Consider the following 15,426-nt stretch of genomic DNA (forward strand, 5'->3'; position numbering starts at 1 on the left):
TGTTTCGTAACTGCCTCGATTACGATGTAGGGAGGAGCAGACCTGTATTATAACAATAATGTTGAAACAAAGGTGTTCTTACACAAATAATTTAGCCAGTTGATAATTAATTTCTCCTTGAAACAGAGATTAACACCATTGTCAATATTTATGTAATTCACAGATATGTTTTATTACCGGATCTAATTGTCCATGTATAAAATGTTTTATTACATATTTCTCTTATTTCACCACTTTGAAAAAGCAGAAAACTCATAGCACATTAAAAATTTATTGGCACAGAACTCCTACACTTTAAAATAAGTGTTTCTTCCTTCCTGTCATCCTCTTATCTCTGTCATTCCTTACTTTATTCCTTTTTTTAAATTATTTTTTTCTATTGCGTTTAATACTAATGCAACTCACCTTGACATTTTAAAAATACAAAAAGGAGGAAAAAAAAGAAAAAGAATATGATTCAAAGACTCAAGTAAGTCAGAGCCCGAACACCCCTGTTCTTGATCCTTTTGGATTTTTGTCTGTCTGTTTGTTTGTTTGTTTGCTTTTTGTAATGTTTTCATATTTTTTATTTGCTTCTGAAATTCTTTACTAGCTGGACTTTGCTATAGGGCTGAACTAAGTTTTCTGGATTTTGTTTTTTAAAATCACACATAACGTTTTACTTGTTAAATATAAGATAAATGGCTATTACTTTTATGAATTTGGTTTTTATTTAGAAATATTACAAATTTCACTTCTCTATTTCCTCTCTTATTTTCTGTTTTTCGAAAATGCTCTATTTTGTCGCTGGCTTAATTTCCGAACACCAATCTCCTTGATTGTTCTACTAACAATCCAGGAAATTACAGTTAAGTGCATATCATTTTAACCCTGTTATTTGCTCTTTGGCGGGCAGCCCATGGTCAGTTTGCAACACTTTTCTCCTACTATTGTGAAGAATGTTATACCTTTCTCCCTGTTCCCTCTTAATGTAAAGCAAACTACATTTTTTTTTCAACAATGGCACCTTTATTCTTACTCTTGCAGTTTTTTTTTTTATATATTTTAGATGAAAAAATTTTATTGTTGCCAATTTTTATTATGTTTTAGGAAAGAGATTATAGATGTAGATTCACAAACACTGAAGTGAATGCCCATCTTTGGGTACAGTGTATACCTCTCTCAATCTTTGATGCTCACCTGTGTCTATGTGCAAGCATTGGCAAGTTCCATTCTACTCTGGAAAAGGTACTACAGCAAAGATCTTAACATTCATTCCCCTGACTCTATGGTGGAACTTCACTGTGATGCCAGTGCCTAACCACTTCTCAATAGCATGTGATCTCACATTCTCAGAATATCTTCGAATATCCAACTTTCAAAACCTTGCACTTTTTCACCATTCCAACCATGATTTTTATTCAACTAATTTGTACTTCTTTTGCAATATATAACTTGGTAGCTTGCAACACTTAACATATTGATCATGAAATCTTATATTAAATCGTTAGGACACGGTCTTTTCTTTCATGTATATTCATCACCCCATTTACTTCCATTTCCCCCTTATCTTTTGGAGATCATGAATGAAGCGATGGGTTAATTAACTCCCTCACTTCGCAACATGGAACCATGATTGTTTTACATATAATCGTTCTCTTATTCTTTTTTTTTAATCTTTAAAGCCCACCTCTCTTCCTCATTAAGAGAAGACCATTTGTATTTGGATCAGATTTTTTTTCTTATAAAATACAAAATATGCATAGATGTGTTTAAATTTCTACAAATGAAATCACTTATGCTATAGTCTGTTCTCTAACTTTTTCCACTCAGTGATGCTTTTATTACTTATGATCTGTGTGGAGCTAATCTACTCTGTGTAATTGCTAGATAGTATCACATGATATTGATTATCCATATGCCAAATAAATACTTTCAACTTTCCCTAAACTCTTTACACCAAGAACACTTTTATAGATGTACATATATCTTTTTCTTATAGGACATTATGACCATCTCTTTAATCCTTGCATAGTTACTTTCCACATTATGCAAGAAGCAGCAGCTTAATGGGAGGAAGATTTATTTTGACTCATGAATTGAAGAGATTTGGTTCATCACAATGATAAAACAAGATCACTGTGGGTAGTCCTATGGTGGTGGGGGCCTTGTCAACTCCTTGATATTATCTGAAATAACTTGGAAAAAAAATCCTAATCCTGAAAACATGTTTGCCTATCACATAGACGCATTGCTCCTCTGGACTGTCATCTGATGGCAGATAGGCTCTGTGTTTTAAATGGCCCACAATCATCCACAGTGCACCACTAATAAGGGACTAATCCAGATAGACCTATTGTTTGCAGAACAGGCTGGAGCATGCACCTGTTCCATTCACTGACTACAGTTTTCTTAGCTTGGCCACTGTTTTGGTTAACTGTTTCTGGGTGTGATAAAATAACATGACAAAAAACAAACAAACAAACAAAAAGTTAAGTGTGAAAGGATTTACCACAGTTTGAGGTGATAGTCCATTATGATAGCAGAGTAATGGCAGCAAGAACTTTAGGCATCTGGCTGCATTGTATCTATGGTAAAGACACAGAGAGTGGTGAATTCTGTGTACTTTCTCCCCAAAACCAGGATCCTTGCTTGTGGCATGAAACCACCCACAGTTGGCAGGTCTTCACACTACAATTAACATACTGAAGATAAGTCCCTCATTCTCGTGCCTAAAGGTGTGTCCCATAAGTGACTTTAGATCTCATCAAGCTGACAATTGATATTAACCAATAGGTCTTACTTGTACGTATAGTTCTGGTGCCTTCAGTTTCCCAAATTCTTCATTGCAACGAGGTTTCGCCTTCACAACTCAATGACAAACCTCTGGGGAATTCCTTGTAGACTATTTTTATCTATCACAAATTCCTTCAGCTCATCTGCTTTTCTCTGGATCTTGACTCAAGCTTCATGGACCCCATAACTATTGCCTACTTTAATCCTGCAAAAGCAGCACCACGTGAGAATGCCAACTTGTGCTGTCACCATGAGACATCATCTGGCCAGTTTGAGCCAAAGCCTTAGCAGCCTTCAGACTCTTGTGGCCAATTGTGGGAAAATATCTCTCTAGGCAACCATTTTCCAGGTGAGAAGTATGGATGATCTGCCTTTTAGGCACCCTTCTTTTGAATGAGCGTTTTTCAAGTGAGTCTTCATTTTTACATTCTGAAAGTTTGCATGAATCAGGCTCACACTCACGGTATGTTTTTCCGTTGTGGCAATGAAAAGGGCATGATTTCTCTTCCGTGACATTACTCTCTCTTAGCAATAGTAGTCACTTTTCCCCAGGACAATCTAAGTACAACTTTAATCAGATTCACATTCCTTTCCTCATCAAATTATGCTTCAGTTTTCATAAATATGACTAAAAGCAATGAACAGCCTTTATGCCCTTTTTTTAAATATTACACTTACAATTTTCACCAATTTACTTAATTTATCACTTTTGATTTCAACTTCCTGACTTAAGCAGAACACAGATTATTAGAATCTAACAAGCCGACTCTATGGATCATTTCCTAATAAAGTTTTTGCTTCTTTCTGAAACTTTATAATACAGGCCTCCACTGTCTGTTTTTGTTGTTGTTTGTTTCTTTGTTTTTCCTATCAGTTGTTCCATTCTTCCGTCTAGCTCCACTAGAACAGCCCATGAAACTCTACTTAGTATTATGTAGGGTTTCTCTGTCCTGCATCTCTAAACTCTTCCATATATTTCCTGCAAAGAGACCTTAAGGCTTACTGACCATATGATCAGGTTTGCCATAGCAACAGATCAAGTAGTGGGTGTTAATTCTCTGTGTTTGTTACCCTTCTTGTTATTGGAACCAAATACTAAAACTCTAGGTACTTTTATTTGATTTATAATTTTAAATATAGTCAAGTATGTTGGAGGAAGGAACAGTGGTGTACAACTCCATGACAGTGCAGCAGTGTAATAGGTACTTCATCTGTACCTATCAGCAGAAAACAGAGAGCTGGAGGTATGGCATGTTCAGAAACTATGGACTCCAGCTAGATCCCAGTCTAAAAGATTCTACAACCATCTGAACAATGATACAATCTAGGACCCAATTATTCAAGCATGTAAGACTCACATCCAAACCATATTTGGAACTACATTATTGAATCAATAACCGTTCTTATAATTACTACTACTAAATAGAGCTACCTGTTCTTCAGAATGCTTGCACTATGGCCAACTGTAACTTTCCTATATTAGCACATCTAGGTCAGCTCTCAGCCATTTCTGATTTTATGGTTATTAGTTAATTTATGAGAGAATTATAAATTTTCTTTTTTTCATAGCATAAAATTGAAGAATCCTTCTATATGTTTATTTTACTTTTTTATTATTTATCTTGTGGTCATTTTATAAGGACCTTTATTGCTGTTTAATTATATTTTATTATTAATTTGTAGGACCCAAACTATACTGTAAAATACAATTTTGCGAATATCTTCTAATCTGCTGATTTTAATTACATTAAGCTTTCTTGAATAAATTCTTATAATTATCTATCTTCCGTTTTGATTCATTCTTACCCTGTACTCCTCCTCCTAGCATACCCCTGTAGATCTACTTCATACCCAATGTTTTCTTGCTAGATATATATTCATTGATTTTTAAAATATATATCTATATGATTAATATTAAATATGTCAGGTGCAGTGTCACACACCTGTAATCCCAACACTAAGAGAGGTAGAGGCAGGTGGATTTCTGTGAGTTTGAAGCCATCCTGGTCTACAAAGTCAGTCCAGGACAGCCAAGGTTACAGAACCCTGTCTCAGGAAACCAATAAAACAAAAAATAAAAACAGTCTACTAAAGGACACTGGACTATTTCTTAGAAATGCAAGAATTCTTTTCTTTGCTTTATAGTCATGAGTTCTATTTTTCTTTCTCACCTATACACACACACACACACACACACACACACACACACACACACACACACACAAACATACACACACAAATATACACACACGGAGGCGCATGTATACGTAAGTACATATAATGGCAGACTCTAACGGTTTGTCAACAGGAAAAAGACATAAGTATTCTTATGAATTAAAACATTTTCAACATCAAAGATATTGAAAAATAATTGAAAAGTAAAGGAGGCTAAATGGAGAGAAATAGCAAACAAAAAAATTGAAAGTTAATGTATAGTTGACTTAAATTCAAATATCTGAGTATTACTTGAAAGACCATCTTAGTGCCTTTTCCCTCTATGAGAGGTTCTAGTCCCCCTTCCTTTGTGAGTAGTATGCTTTAGTATTTTTTTTTTTTTATCTATTATTAATTCTCTAGATGGTTCTATTTAGAAAAATGGAGAAAAAAGAGTCAATGGCATCCAATGATGCTGTGGGATGATAGACCAATTCCCACCACATAAGAATATTTCTTTTAAAGCATTTGTATTTGTTGATGAAATATAAAATGCAAATAAATTCTTAGCTGCAAAACAGAAAAATAATCAATAGGTTTGAAATCAGAGAAATAACTGTAACTTACAGCACCATTGTTTGTTTGAGGGTGTTATATGCATGCTAAGGAACCAGAAGCTCTTCAGACAGAATTCTGAGTTGCACAATTTACCTCCAAACAGTCTAGAGAAAAACTGGGATCTTTTTTTTTTTTTTTTTTTTTTTTTTTTTTTTTTTTAGGATGAGGTGTTTCATTTTATTTTTTTTTATTTTTTATTTTTATTAATTTATTCTTGTTACATCTCAATGTTTATCCCATCCCTTGTATCCTCCCATTCCTCCCCCCCCATTTTCCCATTATTCCCCTCCCCTATGACTGTTCCTGAGGGGGATTATGTCCCCCTATATATTCTCATAGGGTATCAAGTCTCTTCTTGGCTACTTGCTGTCCTTCCTCTGAGTGCCACCAGGTCTCCCCCTCCAGGGGACATGGTCAAATGTGAGGCACCAGAGTACGTGAGAGAGTCGTATCACACTCTCCACTCAACTGTGGAGAATATTCTGACCATTGGCTAGATCTGGGAAGGGGTTTAAAGTTTACCTCCTGTATTGTCCTTGGCTGGTGCCTTAGTTTGAGCGGGACCCCTGGGCCCAAATCTGCCTATCATATTGTTCTACTTATAGATTTCTAGGACCCTCTGTATCCTTTTATTTTGCTGTTCTCCCATGCGTCTCTCATTTAGAGTCCCAATAGGATGCCTTCCCCTCTGTCCCAGTTTCCTGGTAAGTGAAGGCTTTTGTGGGACATGCCCCTTGGGCTAGTATGATCTTTTTTTTTAAATCCACTCTCTGATATCAAATTCTTTCTCACGAAATTCATTCTGTGAACTTGTACTAGGACCTAAAGGAAATCAAAGAGAAGAGAAATGCAAATAACCCTCCAGTGAGCGTATTTTATATTGTGCTTGTGATACACTACACTTCTAAGAATTCTCGTGCTGTGAGGGTGGCCATGATAACCTTTGCTGAGCACAAGTGTCATCTCTTCTACAAAAGAGAGGAAAATTTCAAGTCTCTTATTCAATAAGACTGTGCCAGGAAAGCTTGAACTGCTAAATTCAATCATATATTAGCTAAGAATTAATATACTTGCAGAATTTTTAGAAGCGCACAAAAGGGGGCAACTTGACATTCTGCTGATTTCATTCTGAAATGAGGTTGTAGGAAATATATATATATATATATATATGGATTGGATTATTAGTTGTAGTCTTATTCTTCCAAGGAAAATAATGATTGAATTAGTCAGCAGAACAGCAGAAACCTCAAAGGTACAGATATTAGTAGACACTATCTAGACTCAGCCTTCAAATATGAAAGACTATGAAAATGTATACTCAGGTTTCAGATCTCTGATAAACTGGTTTCTTATAGTCAAGCAAGGTCCTATACATATTTATCAAATGGGTTTTCCCACCTCAGAGAGATTAGAAGAAATACAGGAACTGGAAGAAATATTTGAACATATTTATTAAAATGTTTCTAAAGCAATAAAATATTCACAAAATTTAAAACCTTCTGTGTATGCATTGTGACATCTCCACATTTGATCATCATGGACAGCTAGCATGTGCAGTTGGTTATGCTCCCAAAAAAGATGTAGTATTATTTGTGGCTTTGGAATTTAATAAATTATGTATAATATAGTCATCTGAAACTAGTATTTTTACTCTCTAAGAGCATTTTAAGTTTTTGTGTTATTTTTATTGTTATGCTTATTCCTCCTAACTGATATACAGCATTCTACACAGAGCTTTTTCATATACAAGGGCTATGAAGTTCTTCTCAGTGGTGTATGCAGTGGGCATGCACAGCTGAGCTCTTTGTTCAAATGTGTACGCCTCTTCAGCTGGGTGAGTTACCTCATTATTATCAAGTATTTCCAAGGAGTATGACTATACACCACACACCATGTGGAGAACCTTCTTGCAGGGATTGCTGAGGTGGTAGCTGCACAGTAGATGAGTTCCATGTTCTAGTCACTGGGCACGAGTACATTTAGAAGAAACAGTATGACTTGCTGGAAGGCTGCATTTGCAGCTTTATAAAAAGTTCTTGGAACTTGTTAAGTCCACACGGTAAAACTGCAGGTGGTAGACCCACTGAATCTGTGTGAAGTTGGGTGTGACTATTCAGCCGTTTTTAAGGTTAATAAAATTTAACAAAAAATTTTTTTAACATTTTTAGCAACAAGTACCTTTAGATACAATATTTTAACCATGGAATTTACCATTTAATAATGTGCATTGACATGCACCCATTACTGTCTTCTAAGATGTCAATATTTTCTTTGACCCTAAAACAAAACTCAGGCTCCTCAAGAGTGGAATCATTCCTATTAATATACCTGCCTCACACTCTTACAACTCCTAATCCACTTTCTGCCTCTATAGATCTGTCTGTTGTAGACATGTGCAGAAATAGAATGAGACATTATTTGTGCTTTGATGATTTGTTTGTTCCGCTTGGCACACATCAGCGCCTGCTTTGTTTATTGATGAAAAATATCTATCGTATGGTTGTTCAATACAGCAATGTATAGTTATTCACCACTTCATGGGCAAGTGGATTAATCCCCTTTGGGAAATTATTATGAATAAATAAGGCTGATATGAATGTTCATATAAATGTTTTGAGTTGACATGCATTTATAATTGTCTTCAGTGTATAAGTAGGTTTACAATCACTAGTTCCTATGGTAATTAAATATGGGAATATTTAAAAAATTTGAAAAAACAATCCAGTACTTCACAAAATGGCTGCATCTTTTAAGCATTCTAATATCTGCATATGGGGATTTCAGTGCGTCCAGTTTTCAGATCAGTGGACGAGTTTCAGAACTTTACTGCTCCATTCTAGTCCACATAAGTACTTACGGTTCCCATATCTTTTTATTCCCAGTAGAAACATAAACAAAATCACATCACCAGTGCAAAACTATTGCAAGTTTCCATGCTTATGTCACAACCTACTTATAGTATATAGGTTGATTTAATTCAACCGTTTTGTTTTGTTTTTTTGCTTCTTTCTATAACCCAGTGTCTCTTGGCTGCTGTTGCTCCTTTTTCATTATCATTCATAAAAGTTAATGTTAACAAAGCATTATTTAATCTATCCCTGGGAGGTGTCCCCTCTTCTTTTTTGTCTTAAAGGCATTTCTTTTAAAGGGTGATTAGTTCTTTCTACAACTGCTTTATATTATAATGTGCACAGAATTGCCTCGTTTTACTGGGGACATATTCAGTTGCATTACCAGCGTTATTTATGCAGTTATTCTCATAATTTCCAGCATTTCCGATAAATGTATAATTATGGAATTAGATTTTTCACAATTCCAAGAAGTTCCTGGTTGAATCCCCGAATATGTATCAATGCTATGTGTACAAATATTACTATTCAAAATTTTGTAAAATAAGTCACATCCATCTGCCAGATTTCATTTCTTTTGGTAGTCCTAGGTATACTTTCAGCAGGCAATAGAGTTTGATTATACAAAGAACAAGTAGGAAATTTTCTTATAATTTCCTTGACTGGTTGCCAAGTGATAGAAATTTTTTCTTTAAATCTTTAGTATTAGCATGATGTTTTCATGAAAATTTCAAGCTTCTAACAAATTCTCTATTAATAATTGACACATACATGTATATGTGTATGTATGTATGTATGTATATACGTGTGTGTATATATGTATGCATGTCTGTCTATATGTATGCATGTATGTTTACACATACCATGTCTTTCTGGTTCTGGGTTATTTTCTAGTTTTATTCATTAGTCAGGTATAAAGTAAACAAATAAATTAACTAAGGAAAGCTTATTCTTAACACCTGAGTAATAGTCTACTGTGTAAATGCACCATATTTTCTTTATTCATTCTTCAGTTGAGGGACATCTAGGTTGTTTCAAGTATTTGGCTATTATGAAGAAAGCTACTATTAATGGTTCAGCAAGTGTCCTTTGCTACGGTGAAGCTTCTTTTGGTATATGTCCATGAATTGTATAACTGGGTCTTTTTAAATATTTTATTAATTTATTCATATTACATCTCAATTGTTAGCCCATCCCTTGTATCCTCCCATTCCTCTTTCCCTTCCACTTTCCCCCTACTCCCCTCCCCAATGTCTGTGACTGAGGGGGACCTCCTCCCTCTGTGTATGTTCATAGGGTATCAAGTGTCTTCTTGGTGACCTGTTATCCTTCCTCTGAGTGCCACAAGGCCTCCCCATCAAGGGGATGTGGTAAAAAATGGGGCACCAGAGTTCATATGAAAGCCAGACTCCATTCTCCACTCAACGGTGGAGAATGTCCTGTCCATCGGCTAGGTCTGGGTAGGAGTTTGAAGTTCACTCCCTATATTGTCCTTGGCTGGTGCCATAGTTTGAGCAGGACCCCAGGACCCAGATCTGCCTGTCATAATGTTCTTCTTGTAGGTTTTCAGGACCCTCTGGAGCCTTCTATTTCCCCATTCTTCCATGCTTCTCTCACCTAAAGTCCCAGTAGGATGTCCTCCCCTCTGACCCACTTTCCTGGTAAGTGAAGACTTTCATGGGACGTTCCCCTTGGGCTAGTATCTTGATATAAGTGAGTATATACCATTTGACTCTTTCTGCTTCTGGGTGAACTCACTCATTATGATAATTTCTAGTTCAATCCATTTGTCCACAAATTTCGGGAATTCCTTGTTTTTAATAGCTGAATAGTATTCCATAGTGTAAATGTACCACAGTTTCTTTATCCATTCTTCTACTGAGGGACACTTAGGCTGTTTCCATGTTCTGGCTATTATGAATAAGGCAGCTATGAACATGGTTGAACATATGTCCCTGTTGTGTAGGAGAGCATTTTCTGGGTATATTCCAAAGAGTGGAATAGCTGGGTCTTGAGGAAGCCCTATTCCCATTTTTCTAAGAAAGCGTCAGATAGATTTCCAAAGTGGTTTTACTAGTTTGCTTTCCCACCAGCAATGAAGGAGTGTTCCTCTTTCTCCACATCCTCGCCAACATGTTGTATCACTTGAGTTTTTGAGTTTAGCCATTTTGATGGGTGCAGGAGATACTGTCAACAGAACAATGTGACAGCCTACAGACTGGGAAAAGATCTTCACCAACCTTTCATCTGACAAAGGTCTGATATCCAAAATATATAAAGAACTCAAGAAATTAAACACCACCAAACCAAATAACTCAATTGAGAAATGGGGCTCAGAACTAAACAGAGAACTCTCAACAGAGGAATATTAAATGGCTGAGAAACACTTAAAGAAATGCTCAGCCTCATTAGTCATCAGAGAAATGCAAATCAAAACGACACTGAGATTCCATATTACACCCATCAGAATGGCTAAAAGCATAACTGGGTCTTGAAGTATGACTATTACCCATTAACTAAGTAACTGACAAATTAACACCCGAAGTAGTTGTATAAGTTTATACTCCCTCCAGCAATGGAGGAGTGTTCCCCTTGTTCTACATCCTTGACAGCTTATACTGTCACTTGTGTTTTTTTATCTTAGCCATTCTGACAGGTATTAGATGGAATCTCCAAATCATTTTGATTTGCATTCACCTAATGACTAAGGACCTTGAACTTTACAAGTGCTTCTTGGCCATTAGAGATTCTTCTGTTGAGAATTCTTTCTTTAACTCTGTATACAAAGTTTCATTTGTTAATTGTTGATCTTAGCACCTAAGCTGTGGGTATTCTGTTTAGGACGTTGTCTCATGGACCAGTATATTCAAGGAGATTCCCCATCTTTTCCTCTATAAGATTAACTGTATCTGGTTTTATGTTGAGGTCTTTGATTCACTGGGGCGTGAGTTTTGTACAGGGTGATAAATATGGATCTATTTTCATTCCTCTACATGCAGACATCCAGTTAGCCCAGCATCATTTGTTAAAGAGGCTTTCTTTTTTCCATTTAATGGTTTTGGCTTCTAGGTCAAAAATCAGATGTCCACAGGTTTATGGATTTATTTATAGGTCTTCGATTTGATTCCAGTGATCAACTTGCCTTTTTTATGTCAAGACCATGCAATTTTTATTACTATTGCTCTGTAGTTCACACTAAAATCATGGATGATGATACCCATAGATATTCTTAAAGTAAATGCTTGTTTTAGCTATACTGGGTTTTTTCTTTTTTCATATGAAGGTGAGAGTTGCTGTTTCAATGTCTGTAAAGAATGATGGCAACTGCATTGAATAGATTGCTTTTTGTAAGGTGGCTGTTTTTACTATGTTAATTCACCAATCCATGAACTTGAAAGATCATCTCATCTTAGTATTTTCTTCAATTTCTTTCTTCCAAAACTTAAAGTTCTTGTCATACAGGTCTTTCACTAGCTTATATTCCTTTTATTCTAAGGTTTTCCAGAGATCTTAGATGTTTTGTCTCAAGGACTTTTTAGACATAACATATTCTTTGACCAATATATGGATTTCTTCAGTGGTATCTTCTATATCTTATCTGTCTCTTGTAATCATTTGGAGTTGCTTGTGTCTATAATTCCTCTTCTGTTCTGCCTAGGTTTTTAATCTCCATGATTCCCTCTGTCTGTGTTTTCTTCATTACCTCTATTTCCGTTTTCAAGTCTTGAACAGTTTTATTCATATCCTTCAGCTATTTGACTATATTTTCCTGCAATTCCTCAAAGGATTTGTTCATTTCCTTTTTAAAGGCCTCTATCATCTTTATATGATTGGATTTAAGGTTGTTTCTTGTGCTTCAGCTGTGTTTGGATAACCACGGCTTGCTGGAGTAGGCTATCTGGGCTCTGGTGGTACCATGTTGCCCAGGCTCTTGTTGATTATGTTCTTATACTGGCCTTTAGCCATTTGGTTTTCCCTGGTGTTGGCTTGGTAGTCCTGATGCCTGAAAGACTCCTCAAAAAGGCAGGCAGAGCCCTGGGCCTGACAGTCGAACTCAAGGAACAGCAAACTGCTCAACTCTGATGGCTGTCTTCCAGGTGGATTGGCTGGGAGGGGCCTAACCTGCATGTTGCTGAGTCCTGGCAGGCCTCCTCAGGAAGCTTTGCAGAGCCAAGGCCCATAAGATAGAGCTCAGGGCACAGGTGACACCAGTAGTATTTTTCTTAATGGATTTGGGCACACCAGAGTTTGGTGCTTATATATTAGAATAATTATGTATTCAGAGTTAACTGATTTCTTCATTAGAACAAAGTGTTTTCATCTCTTTTCTTTAGTTTTAGTTTGAAGGTTCTTTGTCACATATTGCTATATCGGCTGGCATTTTAGTACCATTTGATTGGAGTATTTTTGCCTATTTTATTTGAAAGCAGTGTGTATCTTTAAAGCAATGCTGTGTCTCTGGTAGACAAAAGGTAGATAGATTTTATTTCTTGATGCATTTTCTCAGCCTTTGTCTTGGGAATTTGAAGCAGTTAATGTTTAAAGTTATTTCTGAAAAGTGTATATGGTTTGAAGTCATTATGTCATCGATTTTCATTGCTGCTTTTTTATCTCAGTGGTATTTTTTTCTTTCAAGGATTATAGCTTTGTTTTCTTTCTATGGGCTCATTTTTCTGCTTATTCCTATTGATGTTCAAATTATTGCTTTCTATATTTTCTTTGATATTAATCTTCTGGAAGGAGCACTGTCTAGGCTGTTTGTATTATTGAATGATTATTTTTCCTTCCTTCCTTCCTTCCTTCCTTCCTTCCTTCCTTCCTTCCTTTCTTCCTTCCTTCCACTTCAAGTTCAATTTGTATTGTCCAGCTAGTCTTGGGAGTGGAACTAGTTTTGGCATGCATTCAACCTACCAGTGGCTATAGCCTTAAAGATAACTCACTCTCCTTTGCCTCAACTAGCAGCAGAGTTTCATGACTTTCTTCCACTATGCTGGTATTTTTCTGGCTGGAGCTTGTTGTAGTCTTGCACACGCTGTCAGAATCGCTGTGTGTTCATATGCTCAATTGCCCTGTTGTGTCTTTGTCTGGTAAACACTTTTCTCTTGATTTTATTAATCACATGTGACTCATATAATCTTTCTGACCCCTCTTCTGTAGTGATCCCTGAACCTTGTGGGTAAGGGTGTGATATATCCATTCTATTTATGGCTGACCACTCTATAATACCTTATTGTCTACTCATTGCCAATTTTTTGTGGGATCTATGTGTTAATTGCTATCTAATACAAGTCAAGGTTTCTGGGATGGAAGTTGGAAGAATCTCTGTCCTGTGCCTATACAAATAAGTCATTATAAGTCATTTTATGATGTCCATTAAACAAAATAATATATTCAGGTACTTACTATGGACTTAAGAGCTATCTGGCTATAAGTTCAAGGCAATTTTAACAATGATTGATATGGTTTCCTTTTAATGGAGTGGGCCTCAGATTTAACCAGAAAGTTAATAATTTGAGTTTTAATTTGAACATTTTATTTAACTTATACAGAATAAAATATTTTCTTAATTATACCAAAATACATTTAATTACAGATTCCTTTGAGGCATTCATCATCTTTTCTATACGCCATGAAATTCGAAGAATAGATCTGCATAAAGGAGACTACAGCCTACTTGTTCCTGGATTAAGAAACACCATAGCACTTGATTTTCACTTCAATCAAAGTTTACTTTATTGGACAGATGTTGTGGAGGACAGAATATACAGGGGCAAGCTTTCAGAGAGTGGAGGTATGTATACTGTAATTTCACTGAAAGAGGGAGTTAGTTAGGAATAACAATACATATCGCACCAGAAAAGATATTGGTTAATTTTTCACTGTGAGTTCTCTCTCCTTCTCTGTCTCTGTCTCTATCTCTCTGTCTTTGTCTCTGTCTCTGTCTCTCTCTGTCTGTCTCTCTCTCTCTGTCTGTCTCTCTCTCTCTGTCTCTGTCTCTCTTTCCTTCTCTCTGAGTATATGTGTGCATGCACATGCATGTGCATGTGTGTAGTGTAAATACAGAGGACTACTACATAGGGAAAGATGTTCTAGGGGACAGAAGTGGTCAGAACCAGACTACTCATCTATTATCTTTTATTGAATTTTCCAAAACATTGTGGAGAAGAAAATTTTTCTCCTATGAGGAAAAGAAAAGCTTAATTTCTACATTCTAGTAATTTGATAACAGTTAAAGTAGCTAATTTTTATTTAGTTAGCACATTTCAACATAATTAAAAAATTTTTTTTTCAAATATATGAACCTCATTTTTGCCATAATTAAACTTACTACTTTTGTCTAATGAAGAACCCATATTGTTCTAGATAAAGCTGTATGGTGCGTGCCTTATAAATGTTGTTTTATGTGGCTTTGCAATTGTAACTTCTATCAAATTACTAATTTCTCTTGAAATCGCCATTGCAATTTCTAAATTAGTATTGTTAAATGCAATATACTTAAAACAGAAAAAAACTCTCCTGATTTTATATTCATGTAATGAACAAAAATAGTAAATTTAGGGAACAGGTCTGTTAACTTCTTAAAGTGTATAAAGGAAACTTACTGACAATGTCATGAAGAATAACATTAGAAGAAGGTTGTAAAATGATTGGGGTTTTTTGTTTGTTTTTCTTGCTTGCTTCATTTTGAGTTTTGAAGAAAACTTAAGAGTAGACAAATAAAAAATCTGACAGACATTACCCAACTGCTGATTTTCATACAGCCCATGCTAACAACTTTCTCAATTAACTGCATCTTTCTGACCTGCTACCCATCTATGGCTCAGGGAAGAGGATGAGCATGAGTTTGGGCTTATGTTTGCTAAGGCTATATATGAAAATGGTGAGATTATCTATGATGTTTATCCAAAGAAAGTAGGGGTGGTTATTATACACAATGCATTTTGATCCAAGTAGTCTTTTTTCTTTACTGTTTTCTCCTTTTGCAATCCAGGCTTTTAAATAAATTACCTTATTTTGCCCACCATAATTT

General features: G+C 35.7%; 1 protein-coding gene across 1 annotated transcript in view; it reads left to right on the top strand.

Moving 5' to 3' along the window:
• The window catches only part of Lrp1b (LDL receptor related protein 1B), a 1,950,158-nt gene that overhangs the window by 1,342,929 nt on the left and 591,803 nt on the right, over positions 1-15,426 (top strand). The window contains exon 24 of the mRNA XM_051166335.1: positions 13,990-14,187. Within this exon, the coding sequence (XP_051022292.1) occupies positions 13,990-14,187 (198 nt within the window). The remainder of the gene's footprint in view (positions 1-13,989; positions 14,188-15,426) is intronic.

This window comes from Acomys russatus, chromosome 24 (assembly GCF_903995435.1).
Source record: "Acomys russatus chromosome 24, mAcoRus1.1, whole genome shotgun sequence".
NCBI lineage: Eukaryota > Metazoa > Chordata > Mammalia > Rodentia > Muridae > Acomys > Acomys russatus.